The sequence below is a fragment of the Hylobates moloch genome, unplaced genomic scaffold, assembly GCF_009828535.3.
Source record: "Hylobates moloch isolate HMO894 unplaced genomic scaffold, HMol_V3 SCAFFOLD_5, whole genome shotgun sequence".
Lineage (NCBI taxonomy): Eukaryota > Metazoa > Chordata > Mammalia > Primates > Hylobatidae > Hylobates > Hylobates moloch.
The window spans coordinates 117,003,426-117,025,726 of NW_026652280.1; the positions used below are offsets into that span (position 1 = coordinate 117,003,426).

At 50.0% G+C, this 22,301-nt stretch overlaps 1 protein-coding gene across 3 annotated transcripts; it reads left to right on the forward strand.

Annotated features, from left to right (window-relative positions):
• Positions 1–7,453: 7,453 nt before the first annotated feature.
• KCNA2 (potassium voltage-gated channel subfamily A member 2) lies at positions 7,454–21,368 on the forward strand. 3 transcript variants are annotated; one of them, XM_032155054.2, is made up of 3 exons: positions 7,454–7,493; positions 9,383–9,714; positions 10,160–21,368. In XM_032155054.2, the coding sequence occupies exon 3, from the start codon at positions 10,323–10,325 to the stop codon at positions 11,820–11,822; it is 1,500 nt and encodes a 499-aa protein (XP_032010945.1). In that variant the 5' UTR covers positions 7,454–7,493; positions 9,383–9,714; positions 10,160–10,322; the 3' UTR covers positions 11,823–21,368. The 3 variants fall into 3 exon arrangements, with proteins under 3 accessions (XP_032010945.1, XP_032010944.1, XP_032010942.1); XM_032155053.2 differs by lacking the exon at positions 7,454–7,493 and adding an exon at positions 7,664–7,853; XM_032155051.2 differs by lacking the exon at positions 7,454–7,493 and adding an exon at positions 8,575–8,874.
• The last annotated feature ends 933 nt before the right edge of the window (positions 21,369–22,301 follow it).

The following is a 22,301-nucleotide window of genomic DNA, read 5'->3' on the forward strand; positions in this document are numbered from 1 at the left end:
TGTGTTCCCTTTGTAATGACCCTTCTTGGACTCAGAGAACATCATTAAGATGCACTGAGCATCAGGTTTGCACTGTTTGGAATGTTTGCAGGATTCGTTTTCAAAATGATTTGGCATCTTCGAAAGTCCTTTCTCCCTTTTAAACAGGCAGTGACATGTGTTGGGGGAACTGTTGATGTAGGGATCAGCAAAGTCTGGGCTGGAATCCCAGCTCTGCCACTTACTAGAGCCATGCGACCTTGAGCAGGTCCTATGACCTCTGAGCCTTGATGTCCTCTCAGCAAAATAGTGACAGTAGGAGGACCCATGGTACCAGTGGAGATAAGGGAGATATATGCATTCATCTGCTTAAGGCTCCCTTTCCTCAGCCAGGTAAAGTTGAAGAACGAATCATAGAATAAGAAGTAGCCCAGCTTTCCCATTTTACAGATGAAGAAACTGGGGCCCAAAGAGGGGAAGTGACTTACCAGGTCACCTGGTAATAGAGTCGGGACAGGAACTGGCAGGCCAAGGGCCTTTCCATGATATCAACTTGCTTCTTGTTTTTCTGTTCTATTCCTCTTCTCTATTGACCAAAGGCCATAAAAGGGAGAGAAGAAGGACGTGGGGCTTAGAGTAACCTTCAGGCCCAGCTAATTCAGCCACATAACGCAGACACTAGGGAGTCAACCTATGTTAGGCTACTTTTATGAAGCAAAGCAGTGATACTGTCTGCACTTCTGGGCTAACTAGGCCACACTAGGGTCAAAGTGTTCTTCTCTGGAGGCTTTGATACATGGCCCACTTTGAAGTTAGAAAACTTCAGAGGATGGCCAGGGTGGTGCAAGACCTCAAGCCACAGCATATAAGGAAGAGTTGAGGACCTGGGAATAATGACCTCAAAGAAGAGAAGCCACGGACCTCCTGGCCACTGTTTTCAACTTTGTAAAGTGCTGATGTCTGCAAGGTGCAGGGGAGGGGAGGAAGAATTGCTCTCTGTGGCCACAGGTGGACTAGAGATGCCTGAGTGAAAGCTTCAAGAAGGATACTTCCAGGTCCACAAAAGGCAATTGAAAAGTTAGCTCTGTCCAAAGTTGGAATGACCCTTGGTAGGAGGCAATAAGCACATGTGAGCAGAAGCTGGAAGACCACGGGTCCTTAGGAGAGCTTAAAGCACAGAGTGACTAGTGGACAGGACGAGGTCCAGCCCACAGTATACCCAAACACTCTATGAGAACAGCACAGCAGGATGGATAGGAGCATGAATTCTGGAGCCACAGTGCCTGAGTTCAAACCATGGCTCTTGCTTGGACTGGCTGGGTGACCCTGAACAAGATACTTAAGCTCTCTATAAAATAGAGCGGGAGCCACCAGCTCTGGGAAACCCTCCTCCCTGCCCTGCTATCCTCTGATACAGGGGCTGACTGGTGCATCCTCTTCCTGGCAGTAGTGACTGGTGCAAGGCTGGTCTTCCCTCTTGACCCCTCTCAGCCTCTTGGGCAACAGTCAGAAATAGCCCCTGGCTGGCCCTGTGGCAACTCAAGTTTCTTCAGAAGTGAGGGCCCTCTAAGGACACCAAGTCTAGGGGCCGAAAGGCAAGGAGAGGCAGTTAAGCTGTGGGCACCATAGAGGCCGTGCATCTGCTGGTGTTTGCTGGTTCACAAACACTGCCAGGGCAGCTTCTCTGTGCCCAGCCTGGAGCAGACACCAGTATGCAAGGGCAGAAGAGACACGGCCCTGCCCTCAGGGTGTTTCCACCTAGTGGAAGACCACGTGCGGATGGACACAGGCCCCTCAGGACCTGGTGTGACAGGTCTGTGTCCACAGCATATTGTTGGTGGGTGGAGACCAGGAAGAGGGTTAAGAAAGGCTTCGTGGAGGATGTGACATGAGTTGAGTGTCAGGAGAAGTCACTGAAATGACAGGGAAGAGGAAGGCAGGGCATTCTGGCCAGGGGGCTGCTGGAGTCAAAGCAGAAACACCTGGAGCCATCTGGAAGCTCACGTTTCTTGACACCTTCCTGGAAGTTACTGAGATAAACACCTTGTGCACACTATCTCATTTAATCCTCAGAGCAAGCATTGGGCATTATTAATCCCATTTTACAGATTGGAACCTGAGACTCAGAGAGGAAGAACACCACACCTAAGGTCATGTGAATGGCAAGCAGTGGAGGAGGGGCTCCACCCCAGGCCTGTCTGACTTCAAGTCTTAACCTGACCTGTCTGTTTTAAGCCAGTTAGAGCCTTCGAGGCAGTTTAATGTGATGCCAGTGTGGACTTCCAGGATGGAGGTTTAGAGGGAAGACAGGGGAACATCAGATCATGAAAGGCTTTTCTCACTTTTTAGGAAATGCAGGTTGATCCTAGCAATAGGGCGCCAATGAGGAGTTGAAGAGGTGATAGATCCTACCTGCACTTTAGCAGGGTCTCTATAGCAACTATGGGGAGAAGAGACCAGAGGGGAACAAGTCTGAAAACAGGACCAACAGGGGTTGCAGTGGCCCAGACTGTGCCTGCTGGTGGCTTGAACCAGGGTGGCGTGGGGAGGGAGAGAGAATCAGAGAGAAGCAGACACCAAGGCCAAGTGATTGGCTGCATGTGGAGTGTGTCGGGTGAAAGAGGAAGAAGAGAGTTGATAAGGACATCCAGGCTTCTGGTTTGGGCAACTGGGTGAATGTTGTTACCACTGTGTTACAATCACCTACACTATTCAGCACAGTAACATGCTGTACAGGTTTGTAGCCTAGGGCAAAAGGCTCTACCATACAGCCTGGGTGTGTGGCAGGCTATACTATCTAGGTTTGTGTAAGTACACTCTACGTTTGCACAACGATGAGATCACCTGACACATTTCTCAGGATGTATCTCCATCGTTAAGTGACGCGTGACGGTATTTCCACCAAAGTTTGCTATTCTGCCTTTGAGTATTAGCAGCAGAGGGCCTCATGGTAAGACAACCAGCACACTGCTTGAACCAGAGCAGCAGCTCCAAACCATGAGGGAGGGACTACCCTCATTAGCCATTCCTTAACATGTTCTTTTAGTTTATTTATTTATTTATTTGAGACAGGTTCTCACCCTGTCACCCAGGCTGTCATGCAGTGGTGCAATCTCAGCTCACTGCAACCTCCACCGCCCTGGGGCTCAGCTGATTCTCCTACCTCAGCCTCCCGAGTAGTTGGGTCTACAGGCATGCACCACCGTGCTGGCTAATTTTTGTATTTTTTGTAGAGATGGGGTTTCACCGTGTTGCCCAGGCTGGTCTCAAATTCCTGGGCTCAAACAATCCGCCTGCCTCAGCCTCCCAAAGTGTTAGAATTACAGGCATGAACCACTACACCCAGCCTTTTTTTTTTTTTTTTTTTTTTTCAAGACAGGATCTTGCTCTGTCTGCCAGGCTGGAGTGCAGTGGCACAATCATGGCTCACTGCAGCCTCAAATTCCTGGGCTCAAATGATTCTCTCACCTCAGCCTCCTGAGTAGATGGAACTACAGGGACATGCTATTATGCCCAGCTAATTTAAAAAAAAATTCTTTAGAGGTGGAGCCTTATGTTGCCTATGTTGCCTAGGCTGAAATTGAATTCCTGGCCTCAAGCAATCCTCCCACCTCAGCCTTCCAAGTTACTGGGATTATAGACATGAGCCACCCTGTAATAAAAGAACATATTCTTTTATTTAGCCAATATTGCAGTGGGATGAGTGTGTAGCAGCTCATTCAAGACAGGAGCCAAGGCCCAGGCCTCCATGAAGGGGCCCCTTAGAGGCAGCTGAAGTTAATCTGAGAAGCTTCCTGCAGGAGGCTGACCTTGACTTTGGAGGTAAGTAGTGGGCTGGAGTGGAGGCCCATGCCACTTCCAAGGGAAGTTCTCAAACGTCAGGCAGATGCACAACCACGACATCAGCAACAACAGTGACATTAACAGAGTCCTGTTCCACACTGACCAGGCTTTGCTTCTCCATGCACCTCCATGGGTATTATCCTCTGTAGTCCTAACCAACGAGATGTTAATACACACTAACAATTAAGGTCCCTTTCCTTCCTTCCTTCCTTCCTTCCTTCCTTCCTTCCTTCCTTCCTTCCTTCCTTCCTTCCTCATTCTCTCTTTAAGCCCTATGAAGCAAGGGGGTAGGTAGTGTCCTACCTATTTTATAAGTAAACTGCTACACAGCAAGGTCAAGTGAGTGAGCTTGGGTCACACAGACCGAAGCCCTGGTCAGATGCCTTGCCTTGTCCTCCCCTTTGGGAGCCTTTGGGTCCTGACTCTTGCACCACCACTGCCTCAAGTCCCTCAGTTAAGGTATGAACAGTTAATCACCAGCACCAACTCCCTTCTAAACCAGATTGCCTGTGAGGTCGGCTTGCCTCCAGGAGAGATGACCCCTGGGGAATCTCTGTTCCTGAGACCAGAAATTGAGCCCAGAGGCCTGGCACTGAGCTAACAGTAAAAGTGGGCAGTAGAATGGCATGGTGACTTATAAAGTCACACAATCTTGAGTTCTGTTCCAGCCTCACTACTAGCCAGCTAAATTACCCTGGTCTTCTCTGAGCTTCAGTATCTTCATCTGTAAAATAGAGATAATGATATCTTTCCCACTGGCTGGTTGCAAGGATTAAATCAAATGATATCCGGAGGGCTGTCAGCCCAGTGTCCTCCTGCCCTGCCTATCTGTGAGTGAGTGGGGACTGTGTCAGCACATGGGTGGGTGGGCTGGTGGGGAGCATCAAGCAGAGGCAGCAGTCATGCCAGGAAGGGGAGCTGGTTCCCTGGGAGTGACACCTTAGAAGATTCACAAATGGGAAGAACTAAGAGATTCTCCCTCCAGTCCCTCTGTGTGGGTGTGGGTGTGTATGCATACACAGTCATAAACTCTTCTTTTAGATGACTGTAGTCACCAGTCACTCACTGTGACAGCCACCACAGCCCTTCCCTCTGCTGAAGACAGGGCCTGGCTCTCAAGCAAGAAACCAAACCAAAGGGAAGGGAGTGGTCTTTGGGGATTTTCACCCTGCCCCAGGGAAAGGATCAAAGGACACTCTGGCTGCTATTGTGTGGCCAAAAATAAGAAATGGAGCCCACCATAGAACTGGAAAGGGGGCTCAGTTAAGTTAGCTGGCTGTCCATTCTTTATAGCTAATTTTGTCCTTACTACCCTGTAAAGTAGCTTTGCTCTCCCATTCGACCAACTAGGAAACAAACAGTAGGAGGCTCAGAGAGTGTCAGTAACTTGCTCAAGTTCATCCAGCTAGCAAGCGTCAGTGCTGGGAATAGGGCCTGTGTTCTTTTCCTATACAGCACTGCCAAACCAAGGTACTGACAGATACTTTTCAGGGCAGAAGCCCTGAAATGTGCCTAAACAATTGTTATGATGGTTCTTTTTTTTTTTTTTCCTTCTTTAGTTAATTTCTTTTTTTGTTGTTGTTCACATGTAAGTTTAAAGAATAGAGACAGGACAACATACCCCTGAGGCCAAGTCACAAAATAGAAGCAGAGGTCAGAGGAAGATCTCAAAGAGGGAAGTGAAATTCAAGAGCTGCTCATTCCACCTGCACAGTGTGGTGTGGGGGCTACGGGCACATGTCCTGGAATCACAAAGACCTAATTCCAGTCCTAGAGTCACCACTTATTAACCTCGGGCAGGTGATTTCACCTCTCACTGCCTCCATTTCCTTTCCAATGAAATGGTACTAATGTATCCACTAACTACTAGGGCTGTGAGAATTAAATGTTGCCCTGGGTTAGAAGTGCTTAGCACAGGGTCTGACACATGGTAAGCCCATGTCACCAATTATGATGATTGATTTTCCTTCAAGGGCTTTTCTCTGTCCACAGCTTCTGTTTTCAAGAAGGAAGGCAAAGGAAATGTATACATATGATCAGATGCATAGAGTATCTGACTTGGGCCACACAGGATTATCTGACTTTAAATGACATGAGAACCCAGTGTGCCAAGTAGGAGAAACAGAGCCCCTTGGTGCTGGTCAGGGGAAGCTTTCAGAAGGAGTATATAGGGAAGGGAACTGGAGGTCAATTTGGTAGAGGGGTGGGAATGGTGAGATCTCAGGGAAAGTAAAGGGTGGGGCAATCTGGGAAGCAGAGGGAATGGGGCAACAAGGACCTGGTGATTGGGAGCCTGGAGAAACACCCCAGAGCTAAGCTGGAAGCTGAGAGCTACGAGGAGAGTTTCACAAGGAAGCAGAGCAGCGAAATCGTCATGTAGTCAGTGTCTGCTGGATGCTAAACTCATTCAACAATTATAACCTCACCACACCCTTAGGGGCATCCTGATTTTTCAGAGGAGGACACTGGTGCCCAGAGAAGTGAAATAACTTATCTAGTAACTGTTAGGGATTTATGTTTCCATCTGACTGCCTCCAAAACACCCAAGCCGTTCACTGACTGGGACACTCACAGGCCAGGTTCAAGGTGCTCTAAACCATACCAGCCCTTCTCTATAGTCATCTGTCATCCTTCGGGCTCACGGAGGTCACTGCCCTCCCAGACCACTCCCTGCAGCTCTAGGCAGCCTCCCAGTCTTCAACCACACCTCACAGACTACCACGATGAAACGCCAGAATCCGGAGTCCCGCCTCATGGGCTTTCAGGGCTCTCCCCACGAGGTACAGGCATAGAGAGGAGGGTTTCCTGACGGGAGGGTCGGGGGGAGGGCCCAGCGGGGACTTCCTGGTGCTAGAGCCCCTCTGAATCCAGAGCTCCGTGTCTACCGCAGTCTTATCTCAAGGAACCACCACTGTTTGGCACACCTGTCTAGGTGACCCTGACAGGGACCTGGAGAACAGAACTAGCAGGGGCTTGAGGCTGTCGTGTGCCTCCCAAAAGCACCCTGGACCTTCTCGGATGCCCTATCTAGGCAGAAAGCAGGCTGGGCCTCCCACACACATTTCCCGAAAGCAAAGGGCATCCTCGTCTGCCCACCTAGGGTGCTGTAAGCTGCACTCCTAAGTTCAGAGCCTTGTGGGCCAGCTGGCTTTGCAAGTTCTGCCGGAGGGCCCGTTTTGTGAGTAGCTGACCATTCCCAAGGGCAGCGGCGTGTCCCCCAGCCTTCCCTGCCCGGGCCCTGGGGGAGGGAGTCGGGGAGTGGAGAGGGCCAGCCCTGCAGTGCTGCCTGTTCCTGCGGCTCCTCTCGGTGGGGGAGAACACAGCAGAAGAGTTTCTGCCACACTGCGGACCACACCTGCTGCATTTCCCTGCGAAGCCAAATCTTTGCTGGGTAACAGGGAGGTGGGAAGCCGATCTGGAGAAGGGGTCGCGCTGGCGGGAGAAAAGGCAAGAAAGGGGTCTGCAGATCCTGTCTGGCGGCACCACAATAATAGCAACACGTCTCCCGCAGGGCTGGATCCCGCCGTGGACCTGGGATAGCTGCTATTGATTATCTCCTCCTTGCCTACTTGATTACGTTGGCAGGAGCCTCTCACCAGCGCCCCTCAACTTCTGCCCTCCCCCATCTCCCCGGCCCGGCAGCACCCAGCTGAGCTCTCCCGGAGGTTCTGGTTAGTAAGCCGGGCTCCGCCAAAGAATGTTTTCCTCGCGGGGCGGGGGCCGAGGCCCGGGGGCCCAACGAGGTGACAAGCTCGGTGGCGGCAGCGGGCAGCTTGCCGCCCCGGCTCCGGCCCCGGCCCCCGCCGGCCCCTTTAATTCGAGTTCGCCGTCGAGCCAGGTGCGGCGCTGCGTGGCGCGGTGCCGCTGCGGGCGGCGGTCGGGAGCTCCGTACGCGCCGCCCGCGGGACTGCAGAGCCGGCTCCCGGCTGGCCGCCCGCACCCCGCCGCCGCCCGCCGCCGCCCGCTGCCGGGGTTCTGCCGGCGCTGGCCGTAACCCAGGAACATGGAGGCCCCGGTGCCCATCCGGAAGGGTAAATCCGTGTCGGGGCGTTGCGCGGCGCGTGCTGCCTTCCCTGCCCGGCTGCGGCGCCCGGAGGGGCTGCGGGGCACCCGGCGGCGCAGCCTGCAGCGCAGCAGGCTCGGGCTGAGTCCGCGGAGGCAAGCCCTTGCCGACCACTGCCGTCTGCTCGGCAGGTGCCAGACCGGGAAGATCAAGGGGAACTTGCACCCTGCTCAAGAAGAGTGCACAGAATGGGCTCGGGACCCTCTGGGGTTTGCGTGGCGCGAGGCGGAGGGCACGGAGAGGAGCTGGTGGGTGGTGGGAAGTGCAGCTGGCAGCATAACCATGTCTGGTAAATAGCGCGGGTTGGTAGGACCAGAACCACTTGGGACGGCCTGGCTGCATTCGCCTCTTCGGCACAGAATAACAAACGGCTTTGCTGCAGAGAGGGCTTTCCCCTTTGCTGGGGCCGTGGGCTGCCGCCGAGCCCCCGCGCTTAAAAGGAAGCTGCGATCTGGGGCAGCAGCCTGGCGCAGGCTACTCCCCTCCCCCAGAGATCAGGTTCCGGGATTTTGGGGTGGAGACTGAGACTCGGCGGTCCCTCGGCTGGACCCCGGGGGCTTAGCTGAGCTGCGCTCGGGCCCCGCAGCAGGAGCCGACCGCGCGGGCAGGAGGGGGTTAAGGTGGCGCTAGCGGCCGCGGCCAGCGGGAGGGTCTGGTCCTCTGCGCGGAGGCGAGCGTTGAGCGCGCAGGCCGGAATCCCGGCCGGAGCCCGGGGCGATGGGGAGAGGGCCCAGACCCCTCCCCGCCCTGGGGCCGGCGGGATTGGGTCGGCAGGGGGCCAGTCCGGAAGCCGGCTTCCTCCAGGCTCCCCCTCTCGCTGCTGCCAAGCCGCCTCGCAGCTAGGCAGGCTGAGCGTTTGTTCTGTGCTCCCTGCCGAGGAGATGTGAGGGATTTTCTCTTGGGGGAGAAATCAGTGGTCGAGCGCCTGCCCAGCTCAAATGCCATCCGGCTCAGAGGGAGGCCTGCGGCCCAGGGATCCCGGAGGGAGAGTAAGTTCATCCAGCTTTCGTACAGTGGCGACTTTGTTGTGTGGGGTCTCCCTAGATGCGCTCTGAAGGAGTTTGTGTGTGCTGGGGGGTGGGGTGCTTCTTTTCCAGGACTGGCTGAGGTCAGAGCTTGTAGACAGGCTGCAGTGAGCTAAGCCTTCCTCTTGGGAGCTGCTGTGTCCTGACATGTGGGGGTAGGAGTGCTTCTTCCAGAGTCCTTGCTGAGAGCAGCTGGGGACTAGGGACCTGGATCAACCCAGAGAGGCCCCTGGAGAAGGCAGGCCCAGCTAAGCCCGAGTCTTGCTCCCTGGGAGAAAGTACCTCAAGCTGATGGGAAGCCTGCCCAGAAGAGGCAGGGAGGCTGAGGGATAGTCCTCAGGCCTGGCATCAGAATGGAGGGTGGGCATGGGGGCCTGTCACCTCCCATGAGGGAAGCTGCCAGACCCTCCTAAATCTTGGCACCAGCTGGTTCAAATGCCCTGGTTCCACCTTGCTGCTGTTTTTTTTCCAGGCAACGTCACACCTCCTGAGGACAGCCAGGACTCCAGCTTTTGCTGAGCTTTGCATCTTGCCTCTTTCCTTCAAAAGGCTCCAGGCCCATGCTTGGCTGTCTTCAAGTCCCGCATGCCCCTGGCCAGGCACCTCACCGCCCCTCCAGCCCAGCCCAGTCCTAGAGCTCACGTCCAGGACCCAGAGTCTGCCCTCCTGCCCAGAATGACTCACCATTATTTCTAGCTCGAGTGAGAAGACGTGATGAGGAGTTGGGCTGCCTGTTTGTGCATCTAAGATTCCTGCAGCATCTGATCAGCTCTGCAAGGAAGAGAGCTTCAGGTCTCTGGTCAGGTAAATCAATCTATCATTTAATAACAGCCTTGTGTAGAATCACTGGGGTGGAGGCCAATGAGAAAGACCCAGGCCCAAGATCCCCAAACATGAATACCTCCCTGGGTACAAGTATCTGAGACATTAGTGCAGCACCTGGGAGAGGGTCCACTTTTATCCTATTAGCATGGGGTTATGCTCCATGAAGCCTGTGTGGTACAAGCGGGCCTGTACCAGCCACCTTCCCCCAGTGCAGGGCATTCCAGAGGTTCCTGGAGAGATTGCTACCTGCTCCCCCTGATCCCCAGACAAGTTACAAGGTGAAAGGAAATTTTGCTTTGTTGTGGTGGTGGTGGTGATCATGTGTCTGAACTCTTGGCTGAGAGATGGGAGACAAAAAGTGGCAACCCAGGTCGGGCTGCCAATGCTGAGTAGCCTCATGTCAATAACTGCCTCTGTCTTTCAGCCAAGCGAGGCTGTCTCTCCAGCTCTCAGAGAGCTCTCGGGGCTCTCCTGCAGGAGACCAGGCCAATGCTCCTGTGCTTCCTGGGGCCAGTAGCAGCACCCTGAGCTCCCTGCCACCAGGCAGCTGAAAGGCATAGCGTGAGGTGCTTCTCTCAGTCCCAATTATGACAGTGGCCACCGGAGACCCAGCAGATGAGGCTGCTGCCCTCCCTGGGCACCCACAGGACACCTATGACCCAGAGGCAGACCACGAGTGCTGTGAGAGGGTGGTGATCAACATCTCAGGGCTGCGGTTTGAGACCCAGCTAAAGACCTTAGCCCAGTTTCCAGAGACCCTCTTAGGGGACCCAAAGAAACGAATGAGGTACTTTGACCCCCTCCGAAATGAGTACTTTTTCGATCGGAACCGCCCTAGCTTTGATGCCATTTTGTACTACTACCAGTCGGGGGGCCGATTGAGGCGACCTGTGAATGTGCCCTTAGATATATTCTCTGAAGAAATTCGGTTTTATGAGCTGGGAGAAGAAGCGATGGAGATGTTTCGGGAAGATGAAGGCTACATCAAGGAGGAAGAGCGTCCTCTGCCTGAAAATGAGTTTCAGAGACAAGTGTGGCTTCTCTTTGAATACCCAGAGAGCTCAGGGCCTGCCAGGATTATAGCTATTGTGTCTGTCATGGTGATTCTGATCTCAATTGTCAGCTTCTGTCTGGAAACATTGCCCATCTTCCGGGATGAGAATGAAGACATGCATGGTAGTGGGGTGACCTTCCACACCTATTCCAACAGCACCATCGGGTACCAGCAGTCCACTTCCTTCACAGACCCCTTCTTCATTGTAGAGACACTCTGCATCATCTGGTTCTCCTTTGAATTCTTGGTGAGGTTCTTTGCCTGTCCCAGCAAAGCCGGCTTCTTCACCAACATCATGAACATCATTGACATTGTGGCCATCATCCCCTACTTCATCACCCTGGGGACAGAGTTGGCTGAGAAGCCAGAGGACGCTCAGCAAGGCCAGCAGGCCATGTCACTGGCCATCCTCCGTGTCATCCGGTTGGTAAGAGTCTTCAGGATTTTCAAGTTGTCCAGACACTCCAAAGGTCTCCAGATTCTAGGTCAGACCCTCAAAGCCAGCATGAGAGAACTGGGCCTCCTGATATTCTTTCTCTTCATAGGGGTCATCCTTTTCTCTAGTGCTGTGTATTTTGCAGAGGCCGATGAGCGAGAGTCCCAGTTCCCCAGCATCCCAGATGCCTTCTGGTGGGCAGTCGTCTCCATGACAACTGTAGGCTATGGAGACATGGTTCCGACTACCATTGGGGGAAAGATAGTGGGTTCCCTATGTGCGATTGCAGGTGTGTTAACTATTGCCTTACCAGTCCCTGTCATTGTGTCCAATTTCAACTACTTCTACCACCGGGAGACAGAGGGAGAGGAACAGGCCCAATACTTGCAAGTGACAAGCTGTCCAAAGATCCCATCCTCCCCTGACCTAAAGAAAAGTAGAAGTGCCTCTACCATTAGTAAGTCTGATTACATGGAGATCCAGGAGGGGGTAAACAACAGTAATGAGGACTTTAGAGAGGAAAACTTGAAAACAGCCAACTGTACCTTGGCTAACACAAACTATGTGAATATTACCAAAATGTTAACTGATGTCTGATTGAAACCTATTACCATACTCACAGCTCAATGGAACTAATGCAGATGTTGCATAATAGCCTGCATTGTAGTCAGTGTGTTCTACAGTGTGTATCTGGTTCTGCATGGAAAGCAATAGTTGTGCAAGTGACTTTTGATCTTTTGACTTTTGATTTAGAACACAGAATATCTATCATGGCTTTCATGCACATCCTTATCACCGGCTTATGAATTTCCAAAGACGGGAGTCACCTATCAAGCTAGGATTTCAGATAGACACGTTGAGGCCACCTCATATCCAATACACAGTGCACCATATCAGTGCCATCCTTCCTTCCTAATGAAATGCACACAACATCCAGGAGATGCACTCCCCTCCCCACCATCCCACCACCTCATTTGAGCCCACCTGCCCTTTCACAGAGGAACACAATCATGGCTTAGCTTTAAATAGCTGGTGTTTGTTCAAAAGGTCATTCTCATTTTTGCATTGAAAAGAACACACAGTCCTGTGTGTTGGAATTACTTTCTGTGTCACAGGCTGGAGTTTGTGAATTGCAGTTGCCAAGTAGATGCTCTGGAGGCTTGTGTTTCATAACGGAAAATGCTGCATTCTGCTTTTTCTCTGCAGTGTCGATGTGAGGGAAGCCCGGGGGAGGGACAGTTAGTATGACCGAATATGAGTTGTCAAGTTTCACATTTGTTCCCTTAGGCCTATGGGGAGAAGCTAACAAACCAACGGACCTCTAAGCCTCTGATTTCACCATTTTTTGCAGGCTCCAGGGTCACAAAAACATGTGTGGTTTCTTACTGGAGTTTGCAGACATCTGCTTTCCTAACTGATGTGGCCCAGCTACACTGACACTGCAGTGAAATTTACCAGTGATGCAATAGAGCTGCATGGGTGTTTGTTGCATGAATCTCAGTATTTAAAACACAGGAGATAACCTATTTTCCTAGTAGCCTACACAGTATTAATATTTAGAGTATTAATAGGCTTGGAATGGTCTTGAACTAGGGGGTTTTTTTCCCATCAGAAGGCAAAATCCCTCCATCAGGGGAAAAAAATAGACTATTTGGAATGGAACTAAAACTTCTGGCCCCCCAGTCTACCTATCCCTGTTCTTCTAAACAGGAACGCAGACCTCTGCAAAGCCAGGAGAGTAAGCAGGGAAGGCAGCATCTGAACACCTCACATGACTGCACCTTAGGAATTAACCCAGTCACGGGCATGACTGTACAGTGGACCAGGGCATCTGGTCCTGACAACAGGCAGGTCTGTGGATCCAATGTATATAAATATATATCGAGTATCTCTCTTTCACACGTTCCTCTACCTAGCTAGTGATAGAAAAAAAATTGCATTTGAACATTGTACAAGCTTATGCAATATTTTTGACACAGGGCAATTTATGCATGTGTTTGACTATGTGCACTAGGGTGTATATATATACATACATATGTGTGTATATGTATATACACACACACACACACACACACATATATATATATTCATTTTCTGGAGTTCAGGTTCAGGAGCAAATCCACTGCTTGGTGGGTTGGCTGTCTAAGAGGCCTAACGGGTTAATTTGTCTCATTGGTAACCCCACCGGGCCTGGGTTTGCTGCCATTGCCTCAGACACTCCGGTATCCATGGATTCCTAGATGTTAGAATTGTCTTTCTGCCCTCCATGTGCTGCAGCTTCAGTTCCCATGGCTGAAGCTTGTCTTACTGAGTGCACAAGGGCCCCATGGCCCTCACAGTTCCAGCTGTCCTGGGCCAGACCCACCCCGGGCCTCCTCTCTATAGTTCATCCTGTTCATCATCTCCATTTTCACCTTTTCCCATGCCACTTGGATCTTATTATCATTTGGCTCTGCATCTGTCACTTTCCTGAACCTTTCCCTAAAGAGCCAGAATGGATCCCCTGCTTTGAAACCAAGGACACCAAGGAGTAGGACTCCCTGGGACCAAATTCCACTGATCTGGACCTAAAGGGAGCCTCCTCTATGTGGAAATGTCTGAAGTCTGGGACTAAGGGATGGAGTCCCTAGATGATCCAAAGGCATCATTTTGATCTCCAGACCCAAACTCTCTCCCCATTAAACTGGCAACCAGAGCTGCTTTTTAAAAAGAACCAAAGGATGGGTAAAGAATCCTTTCCCACCCCCCAGAACAAGTACAGTGCAAATGAGCACTGCACAGCCTAAAGGTAGACAGTAGGTTGACCCTGAAATGGCTTCAGGTAGGGGAATTTTAACTCACCAGACTGGACTTCTTTGCCTTTTGACAGGGTGGCTTAATTTTCCCAAACAATGAATTGCAGGGGTCGGGCTATGCAGGGATGGCTCCAGCCCAGGCCTCACTGCTGCCTAGTTAACACCTACAGTTGTCTTGGGGTATGGGGCACCAGCTCAGGGTGCTAGGCCCAGGGTGCTCATTAGTGCCTGGTCACCCACATCCCCAGGTATCTGCAGGGCATCCCATGCCCAGCACAAAGCCTCTGTGCTTCTCTTCCTTTCCTTCATGGGAGGTGGTGCTGAATTTCCAAGGCATGGGGTGGGAGGGACACAGACCTTTGGAAAATAGAAGGTAAAGCAACCCATATCTGAGGCCTAGGTCAGGGATAGATATCTTATCACAGTGTCCTTGGCCCAGGACTCTAAAATGTTCACATACAGTCATGCACATCCACCACAAAATAGGTACACTGTTGTCACACACAAAAGACAAACATATACCACATACAAATATACAACCTGCAACTCAGATGCAAAATACATAAAAAACTACATGGACAAAATGCATATGCATATAAGATACACAAAGGCTACTTTACCATTGTTTCTACACATGAAATACACACAAACTCAGTATATACCCACAATGCATTTACTTATAATAGGCATACAAGATACATAGCACACATGCCCCAAAACATCACACAATACACATGAAATGCGGACATATGCTCAGACCCATTGCCCTGCCCCCAGAGCTATGAATTAACAGGCACAAACAAAAGATCAGATGTAATCACCTTTCCCTGGCCTGTGTCTGTATCCCTCAGTATCCTTCAAGGAATCTCTTTCTCTAGTCTTTTCTCTCACCACCAGATTTCAGTCCTGAGAAGTAACTCCTAGGTTTCAAGCATGAGGATGGGCCACCACATCAAGCAGATATCTGACTAAGACCAGGAATTGCATGGGGTCTCTACCAATTCACCTTCCTCCGACCAGAAATCTGAGTGCAGGGTGTGGAAGTACCTGGGACAGCTGGTAGCATAATATAGGCCTCCTTGCCATGACCCTTCCTTCCTTCCAGCAAATCCACACAGACAACCCAATAGCCCAGGCTCCCCTTCTCCCAGCACCCGGGATCTCCAGATTCAGCCCTATTGTCTTAAAAGCAGTAATGGCTCAAGAAACTGCAGGATCTTGAGCCCAGGACCAGGGTGAAGATGTCCCCAACATTCTCTAAGCCCACAGATCTTATTGCCCTTCCATCCTTTGCAGCTTTGTTGGGGGCAAGGTCAGGAAGTTGAGACCCTATAGAGAGACCTGTCTCTTAAAATGAGCCACCTTTACTTGCTTGTGGCATTTCACTTGCTCTTGTGCATAAGCCCAAAGGGGCCAACTCCTGATTCCCCTCTGGGGGTGTTCAATCCCAGGCACACTCTTCCTTTCCCTCTTGTTGGGCTCCCCTGGATGCTGTGCCTCCCATCCAATTGCTATGCAACCCGGTTCAGCTTAAGTAAAAAGTGATTAAGAACATACATCTAAGGCTAAACAAGCTAACACTTTTTAGAGGGCCTGACTTTATCCTGTATTCTAAGGCCATATTTAAATACTTTCTAAGATTACCCACCATTTTGGATTATTCTTGGAGCAGGTTCTTCCCCTAAGTAGGACTAGCTGAGAGCTGAGTGCATTTTAGCAAAGGCTTCACCTACATTGGAAGTTAGGAGTTGCAGTCAAGCTTTGGATCAGGCCTCACTCCTGATTTCTGCTCCTGCAGCCATCCCGTTGTGTCTCACCCTCCCTTCCAGTGATGGTTGCAGCTCCCAATCTCTACAGAAAAGGCAACAACAGTAGGGAATGGACATGTGGGTCCAAAACTTGTGCATTGCTGGAAACTTGTGTTTCCAAGTCAAGGTACCATTCCTGCTGGCTTCATCAAGTGTCTCTGTGGACTCATTTTCAAGAAAGTTGGAGTTCTCAGGAGACCGAAAAGGAAGAGGCCCAGGAAAGGTGGAGAGATTGTCAGGAAGAGAGAGTAGCTGAGCAGGTCAAATTTCAGAGTAAACTTTTTAGGAGCCGGCATTTAATTAAGAAAATAATTAAGGCTCTGTGCTTCCTGAAACTTCAGTGATACTTGACATGCTCTCTTCCTTCTTCTCTGCTTGCCTCTGTCCCTCTCACCTCTGCTTCTGAGGCTAATGTTGGCATGTCACCAGGAGGTTAGCCTTTTAAAGGGGGCCCCACGGGAGTGTGCCTCTAGATTGCGTTAGCCTAGTATGGAAAGGGCTCCCATGGAAGCTATGATGGCCTGAGACCCCAGCCTGGGTGTTCATGTTGCTGCTCCGTGTTGGGAGGGCCCAGGACTAGCTTGTCCTACCTGTTCTTTCTGGATCTCTCACTATATTGTAGTGAGGACTCTATCATATCAACCCATGTGGAGAGAGGACAGCACCCTCTGAAGCTCCTCAGGCTGCAGATTCAGCACTGCCCACAGTAGTAGAGTCGTAGAGGCTGACTCCCCCCAAAAGAAACTATAGAACAGTGTGCAAATTGCATATGAAGGTGGCACCACTACCCCTATGTCAGGCAGGGGATCACAATGTTTTGACTTGTTTACTCAAGAGAGGGGATGATGGTGCTGAGCTCTGCTCCCCAGAGCTTTCCTGGGGCCCATTGTCATAATAACGTGTATGTGGGTGATGGCTGCCTGGTCTGTGAGGGCTATAATGTCCATGGTGCTCCTTGGTTACACAATGGAGGTTCCCCTAGCCTTGGCAAGGTATCCATTGCCAGGTTTGAACTCATGACCTTAACCTCATTAACATCATCAGTCACCTGAGCCAACCCGCAGAGAGGGGGATGCTGGGAGCTCTCTCAGTAGCTATTGTGACCATCATCTATATCTTCAGACTTGGCCCTTGTTGAGTCCAATCCTGTTCCCCTATCAAAGCAACCAGCAGGGACAGATGGAGGTAGGGGCTTCCCTACATGCAGGAAGGTTCTCTTCCTCAAACTAACCTAGTTTACTTTTCCTTTCTTTCTGCTTCCCTTCCCACCAAATCTCAGCTTCATCTCTCATAGTTTGTGTTTGAATATTTTTAAAGAGGAAAAGTGCAATAAAATAAATAGTGACTGTTTTCTTTAGCAATAGCTCTTTCAAAATCTTGCTCTCAGGACTGAAAAGTGATAGATAGTACCTGGATTATCAGATATTGCCCTTGACTTCTGGGGGCTCATTCACAGTCTCTGTAGTTTCTTCTTCTTCCCACGTGTTCACATGACTCCTGTCCTCTTGAGATCTGACCTCCTTCTGGAATGGATACATATGCTAAGATGCAGTATATGCACAAGGAAGGCCTGTGAGAGGGCTTTGTCACTGTCTCCTTCCTGTGTGCACCTCTGTCTCCATGTGTGTCTCTGTCCCCTCTCCCTCTGTCTCCCCATTTCTGTCTGCTGTCATACAGCATCCTTACAACCTCTAGGCATGAAAATCCTGTTTGTGTGACCTTTCAAGCCCATTTTGTTGACTTTCCCTCAGTCTGGCAGATGTAATGGAAGCCTACAGGAAAGCACTTCCCAATAGATAAGAATAAAGCATCCTGAGCCATTACAGAAGATCATTTCCATGCACTAAAAGCCATTACTTGATCCTTTTGCTGCCCTTTCTCCCTTCCCCAGGGAGATGGATGCTGAGGGAATGTGGCCTGGAGGTTTGCACTTGGGATCAGTAGCCTGGGCAGATTTGGGAATTGCCCTCTAACTCTCCTTCAAAATAAGCTGACTTGCTCAACCAAAGGGACTCCATGAGAGCTGCAGAAGGAAGCAAGTTCTTGTGGGTTTCAGTAGAAGTCTACAGGGATAGAAGTTTGGGTGGTTAGGGCATGACATTAGTGAAATAAAGACTCTACCACCCGCTAGAGTGTGCAGCTGCACAAATATTTGCACACATAGCCAGGGGCTTCAGAAGACTCCCCTTTCCTAACATCTGTGAGGTTAAATGTTCAGACTGGACAATCAGGGAAGGCTGGAAACCCCAGGGTCCCATTCCATTCTTTTTTGATCTACCTTGCTCTATACACATGTGTACAGCAAAACCTCAGTTAACTGATGGGGAAACCTCAGGGACAGGAACATCCTGGTTGCTTTGCAATTCTGGTTATTTGAGTGGGAATGGGAAAGCATGTCTGGTTCAACCTTTGTTATTGAGAAAAATATTTCCTAAGTAGGTTAACATAAACTTTCCTGCCTTAGTTAAGTAGAGTGTTTGAAGATAACAGGGACCTTGCCTTGCTCAGGGTCAACATTGTAAACCTCAGTGCTTATTGTACAGTAGTGGAGATAGATGGAGAAGACCAAAGAGACAGGCTGAATGGCTGCTGGCTACAAGATAGGCCTGGAAATGGGCCACTGGGGCACATCCTGGCTCATCAGATAGAGCCCTTGCTGTCATTTGCCTCTTTCTACTGAAAAGATAGTAAGAAAACATAATTCTTGTCAATCAAGGTTTTGGTTAATTGGTCCTGAGTTTTTAGAGGTTTTCCATATATACATATATTTGTGTGTATATATATAGTATATGTATATATGTATACTATTTTTAAAATTATAGAATTATACATTGACCAGTCTCCTTAGTTTCACTCATGTGGAATAAATTTGGCAATCCAAGGAATAAACTGCATTTATGTGCATTTTTTGAATGACCTCCTTTGCATTCTTTTCACCTCTCCAGTTCCACTCTTTTTTTTTTCTGCTTAGGGACCTCTCTAGAAGGCAGATCTTTCATAAAAAAAAGAACAGGCTACAGGATCACCTCTTTCCTTTCCCTCCCAGGTGGCTGCCTGACTCAGGGATAAAAGGGAAGTCTGATCTAACAGCCAGGTGCTTTGGCCTTTCTTCTGTCTGCCCTGGTTGGCTATAACCTCATCATTGAGGATCAGAAAAGTTATTCCAAACTTTGTACTCGGGGGGAGTGGAAAGCTTGAAGACCTGGCAAAGGATTTATCTATTTAGCGTTCTCTTTGTCACTGGTGGTGCCCTAGGTTTGAGGTTTGTGAGATCTGAAAGTAACATTCCAATGAAGAACTAAAGCACATCTCTGCCACACAGAAGGTGAGGTTTGTGGCAATCAATGGAACTAACAAATCCATTCTGTTTTTTATTATGACTAAATCTAAGTTGAGGGTATGGGTATTAGAGCAGCTGAAATTCAGTTGCCTCTTTGGGGGTAAGCTGTACACATCACTCAAGAAACAGCTGGATGCAAGCTAAAACCTGTTCTCATTCTCCCTCTTGCCTGCTAGTGTGTTAGATCCATGGGAGACAGTTTCTCTCAGCCTCACCTCTTGCATTTGACTGTGTGCTTTCTACCTGGATGGGAGTGGGAGGGATTTTTCACTGCATCTGGAGCAATTGAAGTGGTGCAGGGGTGTCTGCCATCTCCCCACACCCACAGAAGCCCTCCAGTCTGGCTATGTTAGTTGTGATCAGGCAACAGAAGCCCATAAACCAGACTTGGCATGACCAGCTGGTGCATTGAGGCAGTTGAGGTGGCCTGTCTGGATGGCTACTTCTTGTACTTCATGAACCTCAGCATGGAAATGCATATAACTTTCTGTGCTCCTCTGCACTCCTAAAATAGTCAAATATGTTCCAGATGAGTTTGCAGCTGAGAACTCCCTGCATCATTCCACTGATGGATGCACAGGGCATGATTATGCAATAATGTGGACAGCTACCGCAACATCTAGATCACTGAGGGCAATGTAGATGTGGCTGTGTGCTAGGACCCTTGGTAGCTATCCAGAGGACTCAGTCCGGTGTCTTTCTGAGTCTCTGTGAGAGGGCTCTAAGCCTTGCTTCTCCTTGAAAATGATTCCCTAGACACCGAATGCCTTGTTTGTATGCGTGAATAAATGCTCTGGGCTGCTAGAAAAAGCAATAGGAGGGGCTGGGAGGAAGAGAATATTCAGGGCCGCACTTTGCTACCAAACAATTTCCATGTCAGCTGCTAACATTACTGCCTTTTTAGCCTATGAAGTGTAGGGCAAGGACTTTGACCTGCCAGGTGGGGATGGAAAGGAGCACATCAGCTCCAGGCTAAGAAATGGGATAGAAAAGCAAGAAGAGAGGCCTGGCTGGCTTTGGCGGGGGTGAGTCTCAGCTCCTGAGGGTTTGAACATGCTCTGTGCTTGCCCCAGTTCTGCCTTCACGTGGGATCCAGCGACCCAGTTTCCTTTTGTTGTCGTGCTTGGATGGTTCCTTCATTTGAAGGGCCCCAGGAAGCTGGAAAGTCCCATGATCAAGCTCTAGCCTGCTGAGCAAACAATACCCCAGCCAAATTGGCCTCTTCCTGGTTTTCTGCATCCCTGAACCCCTCTCTCCACTAAGGATAATCTTGGAACAGTTGAGATTAATGGTGCCAGCAATCAAGGAAGATTCTCTAGTTTTCATCAGGGACATAGCTGTAAAGCTCATGAGTGGAGGATGCTATTTCCTTTTCCAGACCTGTGTGCTTATGTGCTTATAATATAGGCTGTCTCTGGAGACTTTATATTGTGTGATATATATATATATATATATATATAGAGAGAGAGAGAGAGAGAGAGAGAGAGAGAGAAAGAGAGAGAGGAAATGGCCGCCGCTCACTTAGGCTCATGCAGCACAGACTCCAATTAGAGTTTGCACTGGCTTCCTTGCTGCTTGTGCATGAATATTCAGCTGCCCTCCCATGTCCTGTCTCTAATAATTGCTGAAAACTCAAAGAGGTAGATAAATAAGCCTCCTTGGGATCGATAGCAGAAGGAACTCCAAGGCTGATGGTAAAGCTTCGTAAGGATGATGCCGAAAGGGAACTGGGGTCTCCATGGTGATAAGAGGCTGGGGACCAATGAGAGATGAAGGCGGAGCAGGACTTGTGGGGAAGACTCATGGGAGTTGGGAGTCATTTAACTATTTGTTTGCTTCGTGAAAATTTAGACACCAGCTGTAACTACATTGCACAGGATGTATTGATATTATCATTCTTGCTGACATATTCTGGAAGCTTTCAGCCCCACCAACACTGCCCCGCCCAGGACTTCTGCAGCTGAGAGTTCCTGTGTCAGTAGGGTCTGATATTTGTACATAGGTTATACATATATGTGTACATATGTGCCTCAATGAACATTGCCTGTCCACCTGATCATGGGTGTACATAGACTTCATAGAGCTCCACAGTCTTTTGTAAATATTGACACAAGTAAATAAGTATATAAATATATATTACTGAGGATTTATTTTAACATCATTCTGTGTGATATGAAAAAAATAAAATTTTTGACAGACACTGATGATTTTCACTTCTTTCTTGCCTGCTGGGATTATCGTCCCTACAACATGCAAGTGTGCTTGCCTCACTCTCAGCCTAGTTTCTGTGGCCATGAGGGTCCAGGCAGAGACCAGGCAGGATGGGAGAGGGTCCTCCTGGATGCATTGGGAATCATCTTGGTGTGTGCCCGCCTGCCGTTGACTGGGAGCCCTGCGCAGACAAGGCAGAGTATGTGGATGGGAGGGTGGGTGGGTGCGTTTGAGATCTCCCCAATTACATCAACACTTCCTGTATCTTCCATGGAGCTGGAGGATGTGTGGGGGCGGGGTACGCAGTTTGAAGACCAAACACAGTCTGGGAATCATTTAAATGCGGCTGCACCCACATTTGCAGGCCTTGTCCTCAAACCCACCCCCACCTCTGCCCATTACTGCTGGCCCAGGGGTCTGGACCAACCATGCTTTCCACTCTCAAGTGAGGAGAATGTCTATCTTGGCCTCCTGAGATGGAGACACAGCAGCACCTTCGTGGAGAAGGTCCTAACACACACACACACACACACACACACACACACACTGCTGAGGCACATCTATGTGATTTCCCTCTCTCTGAGGGAATTTCCCTCTCTCTGAGGGCTAATCTAGTCCTGAACTCCCCCAAATTTAGAAGGCTCAAAAGAGGCCATGGTGTGGAGTATGACCACAGGGAAGTCGGTGCCTCAGCCACTAGCAGGCATATCCCACCCCTGACCACCCCCCTACTCCAAACACCCAAATACCCAGGTCTCTTACTAAAGATCTTTAGTTTTACCCCTTCACAATCTACCATGCTCTGCCCCTAGGAAAACTGACCAGCCAAAGCATCTGGGCTCCCCACCCTCACCTCACCTTCAGAAGGATGTGTTTCTGGGTGCAGATACTGAGGTGACAAGGGAGAGGGTGGCAAAGAGAC